At 48.0% G+C, this 16,653-nt stretch overlaps 1 protein-coding gene across 2 annotated transcripts; it reads left to right on the top strand.

Moving 5' to 3' along the window:
• The first annotated feature begins 4,675 nt into the window (after nucleotides 1–4,675).
• Nucleotides 4,676–15,000, top strand: GBGT1 (globoside alpha-1,3-N-acetylgalactosaminyltransferase 1 (FORS blood group)). Of its 2 annotated transcripts, XM_007664823.3 has the most exons (7): nucleotides 4,676–5,021; nucleotides 6,094–6,231; nucleotides 7,992–8,054; nucleotides 9,783–9,833; nucleotides 9,926–9,961; nucleotides 12,931–13,065; nucleotides 13,896–15,000. In XM_007664823.3, exons 2-7 carry the CDS (start codon nucleotides 6,164–6,166, stop codon nucleotides 14,578–14,580), a joined length of 1,038 nt encoding a protein of 345 aa, XP_007663013.1. In that variant the 5' UTR covers nucleotides 4,676–5,021; nucleotides 6,094–6,163; the 3' UTR covers nucleotides 14,581–15,000. The 2 variants fall into 2 exon arrangements, with proteins under 2 accessions (XP_007663013.1, XP_028917981.1); XM_029062148.2 differs by lacking the exon at nucleotides 9,926–9,961.
• The last annotated feature ends 1,653 nt before the right edge of the window (nucleotides 15,001–16,653 follow it).

Raw genomic sequence — 16,653 nt, 5'->3', positions numbered from 1 at the left:
AATGGGGATTAAGACTATGAGCCCCATGTGGGATTTAGAGTGTGTCCAACCTGATTAACTTGTATTTGCCCCAGTGTTTAGTGCAGTGTCTGTAAGTGCTTAACAAATACCATATGTATATATGCATAGATATGTATATATTTTGAGAACTTACTGTGTGCAGAGCACTATCCTAAGCACTTGGAAGAAAACAATATAACACAGTTGGTACAGATGTTCCCTGCCCATAACAAACTTGCAGTCTATTAATTAAGATCACAACCAAGGGGCAAGTGTCTCCTGCCTAGGCAAGGGTAGAGGGCAAGGAGGGCAGCATCTCCCCCTTTCAATAAACACCATTCCCCACCATTTTGTTCTGGGCATATTCTGATTGCCTCCTTTATGAGGTATTTCAGAGGATGATGCAATCCAGCTGGTTCTTCATTTAATTCTCCCTCAGGAGGTGGTGCCTGTTTGTTTTATGCCCTGGAGATGAGATCCATGTTTGCATGTCTTTGGTTTTCCATGTTTCCCCTTTTATTTCCGGTCAGCAGCAGCCTTGGAAGCAGACATAGCCGGGTGAGAACCAAGGGGTTTTATGACAGCGTGACAGTCCATAATAGGAATTTCTCCTACCCAGTGCCTGCTGCTGACACTCTTTGCTTGTTAAGGTGAGTTTAGGTAAGTGCCTGATTATTTGAATCCTCGAGGGGAAGAGGCGAGGCTTCTGAGATCATGGAGTATTCTCAAAATTGCTTTTGTTGCTAGATTATTTTCTTAAATAATAACCTTGTTGCAATTGGATGGGGAAGGGGTCACTGAGTGGTTGCCCATCAAACAGAAACTCCTCACCATTGACTTTAAAGCACTCAATAATAATAATGTTGGTATTTGTTAAGCGCTTACTACGTGCAGAGCACTGTTCTAAGCGCTGGGAGAGATACAGGGAAATCAGGTTGTCCCACAGTCACAGTCACAGTCCCCATTTTACAGATGAGGTATCTGAGGCATAGAGAAGTGAAGTGACTTGCCCACAGTCACACAGCTGACAAGTGGTGGAGCAGGGATTCGAACCCATGACCTCTGACTTTCCACTGAGCCACGCTGCTTCTCTAATCACCTCATCCCCTCCTTTTTCATCCTACAACTCAGTATGCTCACTTCACTCTAACGTCAAACTACTCACTGTGCCTCTAGCTCATTTATTCATGAGAAGCAGCATGGCTTAATGGAAAGGGCACTGGCTTGGGAGTCAGAGGTTGTGGATTTTACTTCCAGCTCTGCCATTTGTCAACTGGGTGACTTTGGGCAAGTCATTTATCTTCTCTGTGCCTCAATTACCTCACCTGTAAAATGGGGATTAAGACTGAGAGCTCCACGTGGTACAACCTGATTACCTTTATCTACTGTAGCGCTTAGAACAGTGCTTGGCACATAGTAAGCACTTACAAATACCATCATTATTATTATTATTTTTCTTGCTGCCAACCTCTCACCCATGTCCTGCCTCTGGCTTGAAACACGTTCTTCTTCATACCTGACAATTACTCCCTCCCTCTTCAAAGTCTTATTGAAGGCACATCTCCTCCAGAGGCCTTCCCTGTCTAAGCCCTCTTCTTTTCTTTTCTTCCACACCCTTCTGTATTGCCCTGACTTTCTCTCTTTATTCATCCCCACTGCTAGCCCCACAGCACTTAATGTGAGAAGCAGCATGGCACAGTGGAAAGAGCCCGGGCTTGGGAGTCAGAGGATGTGGGTTCTAATCCTTCTCCGCCATTTGTCTGTTGAGTGACCTTGGGAAAGCCACTTAACTTCTCTGTGCCTCAATTCCCTCATCTGTCAAATGGGGATGAAAACTGTGAGCCCCACGTGGGACAACCTGATTACCTTGTATCTACTCAACTGCTTAGATCAGTACTTGGCACATAGTAAGCGCTTAACAAATACCATCATCATCATATCTGTAATTTATTTATATTAATATCTTATTTCCGCCTCTAGATTGTAAGCACACTGTGGGCAGGGAATGTGTCTGTTGGTATATTGGACTTTCTCAAAAGCTTAATACAGTCTTTTGCACCCAGTAGAGCTCAATAAACACAACTGACTGATTGATCTTAAACTGTAAGTTTTCCAAGGGCAAGGAGCATACCTTCTTCTATTGTATGCTCCCAAATGCCTAGAACAGAACTGAAAAGCTTTCAATAAATACTGATGAAAATAATTATTAATATGGTATTTGTTAAGCCCTTGCTATGTGTCAAGCATTGTTCTAAGCACTGAGGTAGATACAACTTACTCAGCAGTCTTCTAAACTGTAAACCTGTTGTTGGGGAGGGATTATCTTTATCTGTTTCCAAATTGTACTTTCCAAGCACTTAGTACAGTGCTCTGCACACAGTAGGCGCTCAATAAATACGATTGAATGAATGAATGAACTTAATCTGGTTGATTATGTTTTATCTGACTTTATCTGACCATTTCTAATTGACTGAAAAACCATAGGGTTTTCAGTTCATTCTGATCTAGACCTGGGAAGGAGGGTGTGTTCAAGAATTCCAAAGAAGTTGAGCAGTTTGAAATCTAGTTAAATCAGATCCTATTTGGAAACCCCTTGTGGTCTCCTGGTCCCCCTAACAGGTCTGCTTGGAAAACAAAACAAAAGGAACCTTGCTCATGAGGCCTTCCCAGGAAAGGAGGTGGGATTGTTCATTCCTATTTGTTGCTAAATTGTAATTTCCAAGCGCTTAGTAAAGTGCACACAGTAATTATTGAGCAGACAGTAAGTGCTCAATAAATATGAATGAATGAAGTGAGAAACCTGCCTCTGTTGTACTACAATTATAAAATGGAGATATTTATACCTATCAGATGTGGTGATGTTGTAATCTCCCAGCCTTATTTATTTCCCCGGATTTACAGGAACTCTAGCACTGATTCCTCTAGGTACTCCATTATAGACAATTCCGCCTGACTTTTAACCCTGGTAGATTCAGAATAGCCTCCACTCTGAAAGGCCCTGGTGAATTCTGTGCCCACCCTTTGAGCACAAGATGAGTCGGTCAGGAGCATTGATTGGGCCCTCACTGCGGAAGGACTTTTTTCAAGAGAGGTAAGCCCCGTGGGAGCAGGGATCCCTAGGTGGTGGTGGTTATTATTATCTCAGGAACTTGGCCAAAATTTACAAAGCTCTAGAATTAATACAAGATAAACTGTTAATACTGGTTCCCTGTGCCACATGGGATTCCTCTGCTCCCCATCACCTTGCCCCCTACTACCTGTGTCCATAGCTCAGTGGATAGAGCACAAGCCTATACAGAGAAGATAACTGAGGCACAGAAAAATGAAGTGGCTTGCTAAATAGGGAGAACAGGCATTGAATCCCCATTTTACAGATGAGGTAACTGAGCACAGAGAAGTTGTGACCCAGGGTCCCACAGGAGAAGCAGTATGGCCCACTGGAAAGACCATGGGCCTGGGAGTCAGAAGGACCTGGGTTCTATTTCCAGCTCTGGCACCTATCTGCTGTATGACCTTAGGCAAGTCATTTCCCTTCCTCTGTGCTTCAGTTCCCTCATCTATAAGCTGTAAGCCCCATGTGGGACATAAATTGTGTCCAACCTGATTATCTTGTATTTACCCCAGAGCTTAGTACAGTGCCTGGCACAAAATAAGCACTTCAGAAATACCATTTTTTTAAAAAACTGGCAGAGCCAGAATTAGAACCCAGGCCCACTGACCACCAGTCCTCTGTGTTCTTTCCACCAGTCTATCCAAGAATCCAAGATCTCATTAATTCACTTGGGGTCTAGGAGGGAAACGTGCATAGTGGCTAGAGCAGCTTCTTGGGAAGGAGCGTGGTCGTGAGAAGCAGCATGGCTGAATGGGTAGAGCACGGACATGGGAGTCAGAAGGACCTGGGTTCGGATCGCCCCATCTTCTGTCATAAAGTCATTCTGGAATGTATATCCATAGAGTTTTCTTGGTAAAGATATGGAAGTGGTTTACCACTGCCTTCTTCTAGGGGACATACTTAGCCAGTCCTGCTACAAAATACGTTTTCAGTAGCATTAGGTAACATTCTTCCAAATCTGTTTTGGAAGACCATGATCCAAAAATTAGCACCGGTAGATTCAGTGTAAGAAGTCAATTTGGTGGTGCACAAGCACATTGAAATGGTGCTAAGTCACTTAGACTTTGTCTCACTATGCAAGCAGTGTGACCTAATGGATAGATTACAGGCCTGGGAGTCAGAAGGACCTGGGTTCTAATCCCAGCTTTTCCCCTTGTCTGTTGTGTGACCTTGGGCAAGTCACTTAACTTTCCTGTGCTTCAGTTACCGCATCCTTAAAATGAGGTTTAAGACCGTGATCCCCATGAAGGACGTGGACTGTGTCCGACCTAATTAACTCAGGTTAGTACAGGGCCCGGCACATAGTAAACACTTAACAAATACCACACAAACAAAAAAACCCCAAAGAAACCAAACCAAAAGAAACCTATGAGCCCCAAGTGGGACAGATACCGTGCCCAACCCTGTTTAGCTAGGTTCTACCACAGCTTGACACATAATAGGCGCTTGAAAAAATACCATAATAATAAGAGGGAGTGACTGGTAGACTAGAATATCCAGGTCATTCTGAGAGCCAGGACTGATAAACAGGCTGTGATTAGAGTCCTGCCTGCTCCATTAGCACTGGCGAATGTGCCGCTAAGCAGAGTTAGAGTCTGTTCTTCTTTCCCTTCTTGGGCCTAAGCCAAAAAGAAGTTGCTTTCGGACTGCACCTCCTTAGAAGAGAGACAACCAAATCGCTGTCTTCATTTCCAGGACCCTTCTCCCCCTCTGGGGATCCGTTTCGGCCAGCTGTGTTGCCGGAATGACTCAGCGGGCAGATCACCGGTTTCTCCGTGCCCGTGGAGCCAACGGGCTTTGGTGAATTGGAGCGAGCCGTCCCTGTCTCCCAGAAGAGAAAAATCACAGTATCCTGCTCAGGGACTTCCTCCTATCATCAGTTTGGAGTGGGTATCGCTGCGATTGAGAGGTAGGAAACAATAATCCAGGATCACGCTCTGAAGGGCAGAACAGGCCCTCCGGACTCCCTTGCTCTCATTATAAATAAAGCAACAGTCTCATTGAACAAGAACTTACTAAGCAGTGGTGAGACACTGAATCCGGCTGGGGGCGGGGAGTTTCCAGTATTTTGAAAAATGGGTCTGATTTCAGCCAGTGAGATTCTAACAAGTTCTTTTTTTTTTTTTCTGCCAGAAATAAATTCCGCCAGCGAGAGCCCTGATAATTCCCCACAGTCCTTGTCTGTAGAGAAGGCTTTCCCTGCTGCTTCTGGCTATTCTTATTGTCTGGCAAAGGTGTTCGGACCTGATTTCACCTGCTCCCACCAAATGCCTTGAGTCAGACTGTAATGTCTGTCTCCCCCTCTAGACTGTGGGCTCACTATGGACAAGGAATGTGCCTGTTTATTGTTGTGTGGTACTCTCCCAAGTGCTTAGTACAGTGCTTTGCACGGAGTAAGTGCTCAATAAATTCGATTAAATGAATGAATATCCTGAAAGAACTGGCTCAGTTACTGAAGAGCTTCCAGATGAAAAGAGGGTTTAACCATTATGGTGTCTAGAAGTTGGGATTTGGGTGGGACTCTCTCTCTCTCCCCTTAATTTGTCAGGGAGTCCCTGGGGGGAAAAAACATCATTCTGGCCCCTGGGCCTATAAAAATCCTAACAGCTGAAGGTTAGGTGATTTCCCCACCCCCTATCATGTGGTGAGGTTTGCTCCTCTACAGTCACCAGGGTCCTTCAGATCATACCGGTTTGGAAGGAAAATTCCGAAGCTGCTGCTTTTCTACTTTAGAAAAGAGGGATTTGAGCAAGTCTGCTGAGGCTGCCTCAGTTGCCAGAGCACTGAGCTTTCTCCTGCAGCCCAACTATCGAATTGCTTATCCCGCGGGTCACAGAGATCATCGTCCTACAGGAGGTGATGAATCACGTACTGGGAAGCATTCCGGATATAGAAGGGTGCGTCTCTGCAATCAGATAATAAGCCCAGACTCTCACTTAGGCTCCCATTGTCAAGGTGATATTTCGGTTTTCTGTTCTCAGACAGCTCTGAAGGGTGTCTGGGGTGGGTCCGAGACCCAGAGGGACCCGGTTCTGTGGCCCAAGTCCAGCAATGCATTGGAAGAACCTCGCTGCGGGAGCCATCACCCTCAGCTTGCTCACGGTGCCCTTCGTGTCCTGGTGAGTTCGGCCTGATGACCCAGGGGTTTCCTCCTCCAGGAGCAGAGAGCATCCAATCCCTCCGCCCACACCGTCCCAGCCTAACAGGAGACTGATGCCGGCTTCCTCTCCAAACACGTTGGCCTAATGGAAAGAGCACGGCCCTGGGAGTCAGAAGGACCTGGTTTCTAATCTCGGCTCCGCCATTAGTCCGTTGTGTGACCTTGGGCAAGTCACTTCACTTCTCTGTGTCTCCGTTACCTCATCTGCAAAATGGAGATTAAGATCATGAGCCCCTTGTGGGACAGGGACTGTGTCCAATCAATTATCTTGTATCTACCCCGGGGCTTAGTACAGTGCTTGGCATATAGTAAGCACTTAAAAAATACCATTATTATTGTTGTCATATGAGCGCTCCTTTGGCCCTGGGCTGCCAAGCTTGTACCCTCTTCTGGCCTAAAGATGATCAGAAAAGTTTCCAGTCTGATTAACTATTCCCTAAACTCCCTAAAAGGACCAGGCCTGAGTGGTGGAATGTTGAAGCTTCCAGTCCTCCAACTCCATCAGCTCTGCTCCTTTATACCATCACCGTCCTCATCTAGGGATTTTTGGGGGTTCCATAAGGGGTTGGGGTCTGGGAGCTTTCAAGAATTCTCCATCCTTGGGGAATTGGCATTTTAACAGAAAAAACCTATAACACAGAAGTTTGTGGAGCCCCAAGTGAGCAGAGGTGGAAGGGGGCAGGGTGGGAGGAAATGGAAAGTTAGAGGAAAGAGAAGGGGAAAGGGAGGATTCTAGACTGTAAGCTCTCTGTGGGCAGGGAATGACCCTATTGTAATAATAATAATAATAATAATGTTGGTATTTGTTAAGCGCTTACTACGTGCAGAGCACTGTTCTAAGCGCTGGGGTAGATACAGGGTAATCAGGTTGTCCCACGTGAGGCTCACAGTTAATCCTCATTTTACAGATGAGGTAACTGAGGCACAGAGAAGTTATGACTTGCCCACAGTCACGCAGCTGACAAGTGGCGGAGCCGGGATTAGAACCCATGACCTCTGACTCCCAAGCCCGGGCTCTTTCCACAGAGCCACGCTGCTTCTCTAGTCTCCCTAGCACTTACTACAGTGTTCTGCAATACGCTAAGTGCTCAATAAATGCCCTCGATTGATAATACCATGCTGAAATTGTGGCACTTTCAAGTGGATCACTCTATACTTCTCACCAAGGATTCATGGGCACAGTTGCAGCATGAATGCAAAATGACAAATCTGCTCGCTGCATTTGGCTTGTCATTTCATAAAGCCGTCAAAGATCGGCAGGAAGCTTGCTGCTGAATTAATATCATTACAAGAGTTCTCCAGTCTTCTAGGAATTTGAAACTATCCTTTAACATCTTCTCTCCAGGGAAGAGGGAGAGCATAGATCGCGACTCTTAGGAAATGAGCAAGAAGAGGAAATCACCACTGCAGTAGAAAGTAATTCTCTTCACCCATCATCATCATCAGTGGTATTTGTGGAGTGCTTATCTTTGCAGAGCACTGTACTAAGCGCTTGGGAGGGTATAGTACAACAGACTGATAGACATATTCCCTGCCCAGGCACTTGAACGATTTTGATTTTGCCAGTCCCTTGGAAGGTTTGGGGTGTTTTTGTCACTCGAGTTATGGATCCAGCAGGTCCAAACAAGTTCTTTCAGCATCCCATAGGTTGTGGTTTGCGTTCTAAAGGGCTCCTTACCTTCAGGAAAGAAATGCCACTAGTTTTCTATTTCTTTTTAGGCTTTTAATCTGGAACTGGCCCACCCACTATCTTCCACAGTACCTTCCTTGCCCAGAAATCTTGTAAGTATCAAATTGAGAAATAAGAGTTGTTAAGAGCATTTTGGGTGTAGGGTAACTGTAAACACGGGGCATTTAAAATTTTATGATTCGTGATTAAGTTTTGATTGTTGAAAATGATTTGATTGCACTATTGCTCTGCTTTTTTTCTTCCTCCCTGTTCTCTATTTTTCCCCACACTCCCACGTCAGCTTTTCTGGCACTCAGTACAGTGGTTTGCCCAGAGTTGGCACTCGTAAGTAATTGGGATCAGAGCAAGCTCTGAGCATTGTGGGCAGCTGGGAAAGGGGAAGAGCTACTCCTGGAGACACGGCCCTGCAGCCAAGTGGAAAGGAGCGGAACAAAAGAACTGGGAAGCAACATGGTCAACGGAAAAAGCATAGTCCTAGGAGGACCTGGTTTCTAATCCTGGCTCCACCACTTGCCTGCTGGGTGACCTTGGGCAAGTCATTGAGCTTCACGCTTCTCATCTGTGCAATGGGGTTTAAGACTGTGAGTCCCACGAGGGACATGGATTGTACACACCTTGCATCTACCCCAGCTCTTAGTACGGAGCCCGACACATAGTAAGCACTTAGCAAGTACCATTAAAAAAAAAAAAAGACCACGCCCCCGCCAAATGATACCATTTTCTGTAGAATCTGGTTCCAACTTATGTTCAACTTTGGGAAAGAGGACCCTTCTGGAAAAACCCACGTGCTCTCTTCCTTTGTTCAAAATCCACTTCCCAATAAATCAGCTCATGGGGATTGAGAGTCTCAAATGAGCTAGGTACTGGAGTGGAGTTTCTGCCTTCTGAAAACTCTGAACTCCAAAGTTGTGGCATGCTCGCTTATCTTGTGGGCAGGGAACGTGTCTCCCAGCTATATTGAATTGTTCTCTCCCAAGTGCTTAGTACGGTGCACTGCACAAAGTAAGCGCTCGATAAATACCACTGATCGATTTAGGCCACTAGCAGTGCAGGCAGGTCTGGGCGTGATCGAGGCCAAGCAGCAGTGTTTCCAAGGAGACTCCCTGGATGCTGGAGAAAGAGTTCTGGGCCTGCATGGAGAGAAATCCCCTGGCAATAGGAAACCCTTTTGCTCCCCAAAAGGACAGAGACCTCCATCCTTACGGGCTTGCCCGGCTTTCCCATCCAACTCATCCCACCAGGCTCCAGGCACTCTAATCAGCAACCCGATAGAGCGTTATGAGTTGCTTATTTATGGCAGCCTGGGAGCTGGGAACTCCTAGGGCAGGGAAGGCATCTTTGTCTTCCTCTGTAAATCTGCAGGTAGCAGAGTGCTCTCCACATAGTGGATGCTCAGTAAATGCTGTTGCTGCCTAACGGCACCCCCAAAATAGACACTCCCCTCGGTGCCCTTGAAGCACTAGACAACCGATTCCTTCTTGACTTAAACTTGACTGAAAGTTCCGCTGTGGGGACAGGGTAGGTAGTGAGTGGTTTCTCATGTTTTCAAGTGGATTCCAACACTAAGCCCTCGGCTACTGCTGACTTTTAGCAGCTAGCCATTCTCCTCTGGGGTCATCCCAGAGACGGGTATTACCTTTCCTGAGTGGGACTGGCATTGGACTGGAGAATCAGATGAATATGTTTTCTCAAGTCAGGAATATCTTGGGGCTCAGCAAGCCCCTTAAAGGGAGTTCGGGGGTCTGGAGAGACCCAGCTTCCGAGCCTCCCCCCTCCAGGACTATGGGTGTCTAAATCTTGTCTCTCTCCCTCCAATTCAGCTCACTGCAACTGCGCTATGCGGAAGAGAAGTCGTTCCAGCCGTTTCCCCGGTAAGCAGATCCCCACATTTCCTGCCTGGAAACCATTCTCTCCCCTCACCCCTTTGCTTTGCTCCTCACTGTTTATTTGCTCTACTTTGCAGGTTGTCTTATCCTCAGCCCAAATGGCTGGAGCAGCAGTAAGTGCCCGTCCTGATGGTTGGGAATGAAATGGTCTTTTTAGGGTGATTAACCACTGATAAATCATCCTGATTACCAGGAGTGCTTGATTAATTTTGCTTCACCAGCGGAGATTATGTAAGCAATTTACCAAGGGAGGAGGGTGCATCCCATTAAAAAGCCCAAAAGAGCAAAGATGGGGAATAAAAGATAGTTCACCAGCCAACTGACAAGAAGCTTTGAAGCAAGGAGCCCACCCTTTTCAGATCCCTTTTCCCTCTTCATTCAGGGGCAGAAGATGTTCTTCCTCTTTTCTAGCGGGAGTAGGGGGGGACCTGATTTGATTCAGGGTCCCAGACCCAGAATCGAAGGTGATGGATATCTTTCTTGAAGCTGGTAGAAGGAGAAAGTGTGCTAAGGCTCACAGGACAGAGCAATGTGCATTTCACAGGAATGGACACTTCTATAGACTGGGCGAGAAAGGATGGGAAAAGAAAGCCATTTTGCTCACCTTGATCAAGTCCAGTGCTCTGCACACAGTAAGCCCTCAATAAATACCATTGGTGATCTCCAGCAAAGAATCATTTTCTTCCAAACTCCACCTGGTAGCCACTCATCAATGTCCCCTGAACCCCTCCAGCTCACATTTCAGATTACACTGGAAATCCCTTCCCCTCTTTTTTATTGTATTTGTTAAGCATTTATTACATTCCAGGCACTGTAATAATCATAAGTGTGGTATTTAAGTGCTTACTATGTGCCAGGCACTATACTGAGCGCTGGGGTGGATACAAGCAAAGCGGTTTGGACAAAGTCCTTGTCCCACATGGGGCTCCCAGGCTTAATCCCCATTTTACAGATGAGGTAAATGAGGCACAGAGAAATGAAGCGACTTGCCCAAGCTCACACAGCAGACAAGTGGTGGAGCCAAAATTAGAACCCGTGACCTTCTGACTCCCAGTCCCGCGCTCTATCTACTACACCACGTTGTTTCTCACGTACTGTATTAAGCCCCGGGGTAGATACAAGACATTCAGGTTAGACACAGTTCATGTCCTACATGGGGCTCACAGTCTTAACCCCCATTTTACAGATGAGGTAAATGAGGCCCAGAGAAGGGAAGTGACTTGCCCAAGGTCACACAGCAGATAAGTGGCAGAGCCGGGATTAGGACCCAGATCCTCTCACTCCCAGCCAGGCCAGTGCTCCTTCTGCTAAGCCACGCTGCTTCCCGTGGCAAGAATGTTCTTGCCATGAGCATTCTCACTACGCCATCACGCTCAACTCTGGGAGGAAAGTTTGAATTCACTGTGCCGTGGGAACTGGGCACAAGGGGAATGTTAAACTGTGGCTCTTGCGCCCCTGGTAGCTCTTTGGAAGTCAAACTATGACTCCTGGAGAACAACCTTTCACAACTCTCTCCACCTGCCAACCGATAGGCCCCAACTATCGATCTATCAGTGAATAGTATTTATCAAGTGCCTCCTGTGCTACGTGCTTGGGGGAAAAAAAAATAATGCTACTGAAGTGCTTCCGATGTGCAAAGCACTGTTCCAAGTGCTGAGTAGATACAAGTTAAGCAGGTTAGACACAGTCCCTATCCCAGATGGGGCTCACAGTCACACATGCGAGAAGGTGACAGAATCAACAGACCTGATACCCTGATTCCTCATGGAATTTAGAATCTTGTGGAATAAATTAAAAGTAGGAGGAGGTAACAGAGTACAAAGAAATATGTGTAAAGCATAGAAGGAGTTGAGTGCTTAGTGGCACAGAAAGGATGAAGTGTCAGCTGGGAAGATAAAAAGTGGAAAGAATAGAGATTAATCATGGAAGCCTTCCAGGAGGAGAAGCCATGGTGAGCTGAGGTGGGTCAAATTTGAAAGAGGAAGAAGTTTAAGTCATGGGGAAGGACATGAGCAAAAGATCAGTGGTGGAAGACAAGAGAACGAGGCAGTGCGTAGTTTTTAAAAGAACAGAGGGTGCAAACAGATTTGTAGTGGGAGAAAAGAGTTAAGTGGGGCAGAAGAGAGAGAGATGTGATTTGCATGATTGAGCTGATTAAGTTCCCTAAAGATTATGGTCATTAGTTTCTGCTTGATGAGGAGAGAAATGGGAAACAGTTGGAAATCTTTGAGGAGTGGGGATACTACTATCTCTGTTGTACTTTCCCCAACACTTAGTACAGTGTTCTGCACAGAAGAAGGGCTCAGTACCCTTGATTGACTGACTGCAGAGGACAACTGTAGTTTTTGCCGTTGTGTGCTCGGGACACCCAGAGGGAGAGGTCCTCTTGGCTAAGGGGGGAAGAGCCGGGAAAAGGCAGGAAATGCACTGCTTCCATCACTGGTCCTCTGAGGTCTGAGAGTCTCAGTCCAATGAAAACTGTAAAATTTCAAGCGCTTAGTAAGTACTCTGCTCACAGCAGGTGTTCCCTAAATACTACTGCCTGATCTATTTTATGGAAAAGAAAGGAACTCCATTTAATAACGCAGTAATAACGATGGCATTTGTTAAGTGCTTACTATGTGCCAAGCACTGTTCTAAGCGCTGGGGAAGATACAAGGTGATCAGGTTGTCCCACGTGGGGCTCACAGTTTTCATCCCCATTTGACAGATGGGGGAACTGAGGCACAGAGAAGTTAAGTGGCTTGTCCAAGGTCACACAACAGGCAAGTGGCGGAGAAGGATTAGAACCCATGACTTTCTGACTCCCAAGCTTGTGCTCTTTCCACTGAACCATGCTGGTTGTCCACCCATGTACTTGTCTTTGGGCACCGGGCCAGGGTGGGAGGTGGATTTCAGGTCAGGCTTGGCATGGGGAGTTGGCAATCTCCAAAACAAGGGCAACTTTCCAACCCACATCTCATGCGAGTGATGATGGTAGGCCCTGTGAAGGTATCGAGTACTTATCCCCAAGTCTCCATCTTTAAAGGCATGATTAGAAGCCAAGGCAGACATCAGATTTTTCACTCATTCCTTTCTTCAGCCCTAAAGGGGTCCTGACACTCACCCCATGGTTGGCACCTATCGTCTCCGAAGGAACTTTCAACTCTGAGATCTTGAATCGCATCTACCGACCCCTGAACCTCACCATAGGGGTCACGGTGTTCGCCATTGGAAAGTAAGTTGCTGGTGACGGGGGAGGGGGCGACTATTTTCTCTAACCATCCATCTCTTCCCCTTTTCTCCCCATTTCTCACCTTGTCCTTCTTATTATAGCATTTGTTAAACACTTTCTGCAAGGTAAGTGTGGGGTGGAATCAAATCAAGCAGTTTCCGCCCCATCCAGGGCTCATAATCTAAGAGTGGGGGGTAGAGAGGTATTTTATCTCATTTGGCAGATGAGGAAATTGAGGCAGAGAGAGGTTAAGCGACTTGTCCTAAGTCACGCAAGTGGCCAGATGTAAAACTGGGATTAGAATCCAGGCCTTCCGCCTCTCGGTCCTATGCTCTTTCCATCAGGCCACACTGGCACCTTCTCCCATTTTCCATGGTATCTATTTAAAAAAAAATTAATAATAATGGTATTTGTTAAATGCTTACAGTGCACCAGGCACCGTAATAAGTGATGGGGTAGATAGAAGACCATCAGCGTGGACACACCATGTCCCACATGGGGCTCACAGTCTTAATCCCCATTTTGCAGATGGGGTAACTGAGGCACAGAGAAGCTAAGTGATTTGCCCGAGATCACACAGCAGACAAGTGGTGCAGAAGTGGGATTAGAACCCAGGTCTTCTGACTCCCAGGCCCGTGCTCTTCCCACAAGACCATTCTGCTTGCTGCCTTATTCCTGCCGGTTTTCTGTGTCCCCCCCACCCACCTCTACCTCTTCCTCCTCCTTCTCCTCCTCCTCCTCCTCCTTCTCCTTTTCCCTTATCCCCACCTCTTCCCCGTCCCTCCCAGCCCCATACTTATTGTAACGAATGTCCTTCTCCGGTCTCGGTACAGGTACACGAAATTCGTCCGTCGCTTTGTGCAGACGGCAGAGGAGTTCTTCATGCAAGGCTACCGGGTCAACTATTACGTCTTCACCAGTGATCCCCAGGCGATCCCCGAGGTGTCCCTAGGGCCGGGTCGCCGTCTGAGTACCGTCCCCGTCCGGGGATACTCCCACTGGGAGGAGATATCCATGCGGCGGATGGAGGCCATCAACCGGCACATTGCCGAGACCAGCCATCGGGACGTGGACTATCTCTTTTGCCTGGATGTCGATATGGTCTTCCGGAGCCCCTGGGGGGTGGAGACCTTGGGAGACCTAGTGGCCGCCATCCACCCTGGCTACTACGCTGTGCCCCGCCAGCAGTTTCCCTATGAAAGGAGGCCCTCTTCCTCCGCCTTTGTTGCCGATGAGGAGGGGGACTTTTACTACGGCGGGGCAGTGTTTGGAGGGCTGGTGAAGAAGGTGTACGAGTTCACCGGGGCCTGCCACATGGGAATCCTGGCAGACAAAGCCAACGGCATCATGGCCGCCTGGCAGGAGGAGAGTCACCTCAACCGGCACTTCATTACGCACAAACCGTCGAAGGTTCTGTCCCCGGAGTACCTCTGGGATGACAGGAAGCCTGTGCCCCCCGGCATGAAGCAGGTCCGGTTCTTGTCGCTGGAGAAGAACGCGAAAGAGCTGCGGAGCTGATGATAAAGAAGAGAAACGGACAGAGGGCAAGATGGATCGTTCTATGCTACTGTTTTATTCTCGCTTTGGTCTCATCGGGGGGCATTTCTAATCGGGACCTCCCTCCAAAACCTGCCAACGTGTAAAAAAGCCTGGAAAGACAGTCCTCGCCCAATAGGCAGACGCAAACCAGGAAGAGGCAGAGTCGCGGGATCGTTGGGTGCGGCCCGGTTGCCCAATGGGGATGGTGGTGGGCACCGCCGGACTTTGGTCTCACTCCCCGATGGCTGGGAGAGGATAGTTGCGGGGAGGACAAGGGGAGCTTCCTTCCCAAGTTCCCAACTGGCCAGTGGAAAGGCCAGGGTGAATGAGCTGGCTCCCTGCCTCAATCGATCAATGCTATTTACTAATATTAATAATAATGATGGTGTTTTCATTCAATTGTATTTATTGAGCACTTACTGTGTGCAGAACACTGTACTAAGTGCTGGGGAGAGTACAATACAACAGTAAGCAGACGCATTCCCTGCCCACAATGAGCTCACAGTCTAGAGAATTTAGTCAAGCACTTACTATATACCAGGCAGTGTACTAAGCACTGGGGTGGATACAAGCAAATTGGGTTGGACACAGTCCCCGTCCCATATGGGATTCACAGTCTCAATCCCCATTTTACAGATGAGGTAACTGAGGCACAGCGAAGTGAGTTGGGCATGACCTTCCGACTCCCAGGTCCACGCTCTATCCTCTACACAATGCTGCTTGAGCACTTACTATGTGCAGAGCACTGTACTAAGCACTTAGGAGAGTACGACAACAGAATTAGCAGACATCTTCCCTGCCTATAATGAGCTTAGTCTGGGGGGGGGGGGTCAGATATTAATATAAATAATTGATAAGTAATTTAAATATACGTACATAGGTGCTGTGGGTTTGGGAGTGGGGAGCGTATCAAATGCCCAAAGGTAACAGATCTAAGTGCAGAGATGACCCAGAGGGGAGAGTGAGCGGGAGGAAAGAGGACTTGATCGGGGAAGGCCGTTCAGGGGAAATGTGACTTTAATAATGCTTTGAAGGTGAGGAGAGTAGTGGTTTGGCAAATATAGAGTGCCGGGGGGAGGGAGGGGAGTTCCAGGCTAGGGGGAGGATGTGGGAAAGGTGTCGGCGGTGAGTTAGATGAGATTGGGGCACAGTGAGTAAGCAAGCGCTAGAGGAGAGGAGTGTGCGGCCTGGGCTGTAATAGAAGAGTTTCCGCCGTCAGGGCTCAGGACCCTCCCTGCCTCTCCCACGGGGAGATGCCAGGTGTGATGATCGGCGATGGTCAGACGATGATCTGGTCAAGTCAGGGATGGCAGTGTCCACTTTGTCTTGTGCTGGCAGCCAGCTGTTCTTCCCCCAATCCACACTTGCCCTCTGCTTCCTGCCTGTGACTCGGCTTGGGGGAGGGTCCCGGTCGTCACCTACGGGCCAGCAGGGAGCCAACGACACTGCGGTGATGTTCCCGTGCTGCCGGGAGTCCCGGGAGGAAGGTAGCCCCAGCAGGCCGAGATGCCGGTTTCCAGAGAGACGGGGCCGAACAAGTTCTTTGGGCAAAAGGGAGTGATGAGAAACTAGGATGAGCGTGGGAGGAGAAGGTACCTCCTCTTGGGCCGGATATCTCGAATGGAACTGAGACGAGATGGGAAGCGTGATGACCTGGGCCTGTTCTGGGCATGGTCAGGGGAGCAGAGATCAGAGTGACCTCAGAGAAGGGCAAGGACACGGAGAGAGGAAGGGAGAGGGCCAGCACCGGGCTTCCGGATCGCTTCCCTGACTCAAGTTGGGTCTCGGCCTCTTCCAGCTGATGTCCCCTGGACCTCTGCCTCCATAGGTGGCGAGGGCAAAGTGGAAGAGGCAGAGGGCCCGGGATATGAATGGGTGAAAGGATTCGGCAACTGGTCACTTGGCTCAGCTGAAGTTCTTGAAGAGGGGACGGTGGAGATAGGGACTTCGAGAGGGCTTTTGGTCCACCTCCGGTTTTAATAATACCTGTGATATTTGAGAAGCATTTACTATGTGCTAAGTGCTGGAGTCTATCCAAGCTAATCAAGCCGG

This window comes from Ornithorhynchus anatinus, chromosome 4, assembly GCF_004115215.2.
Source record: "Ornithorhynchus anatinus isolate Pmale09 chromosome 4, mOrnAna1.pri.v4, whole genome shotgun sequence".
Lineage (NCBI taxonomy): Eukaryota > Metazoa > Chordata > Mammalia > Monotremata > Ornithorhynchidae > Ornithorhynchus > Ornithorhynchus anatinus.
Note: the sequence above shows the minus strand (reverse complement) of the source record. Positions and strands in the feature narration are given on the sequence as shown.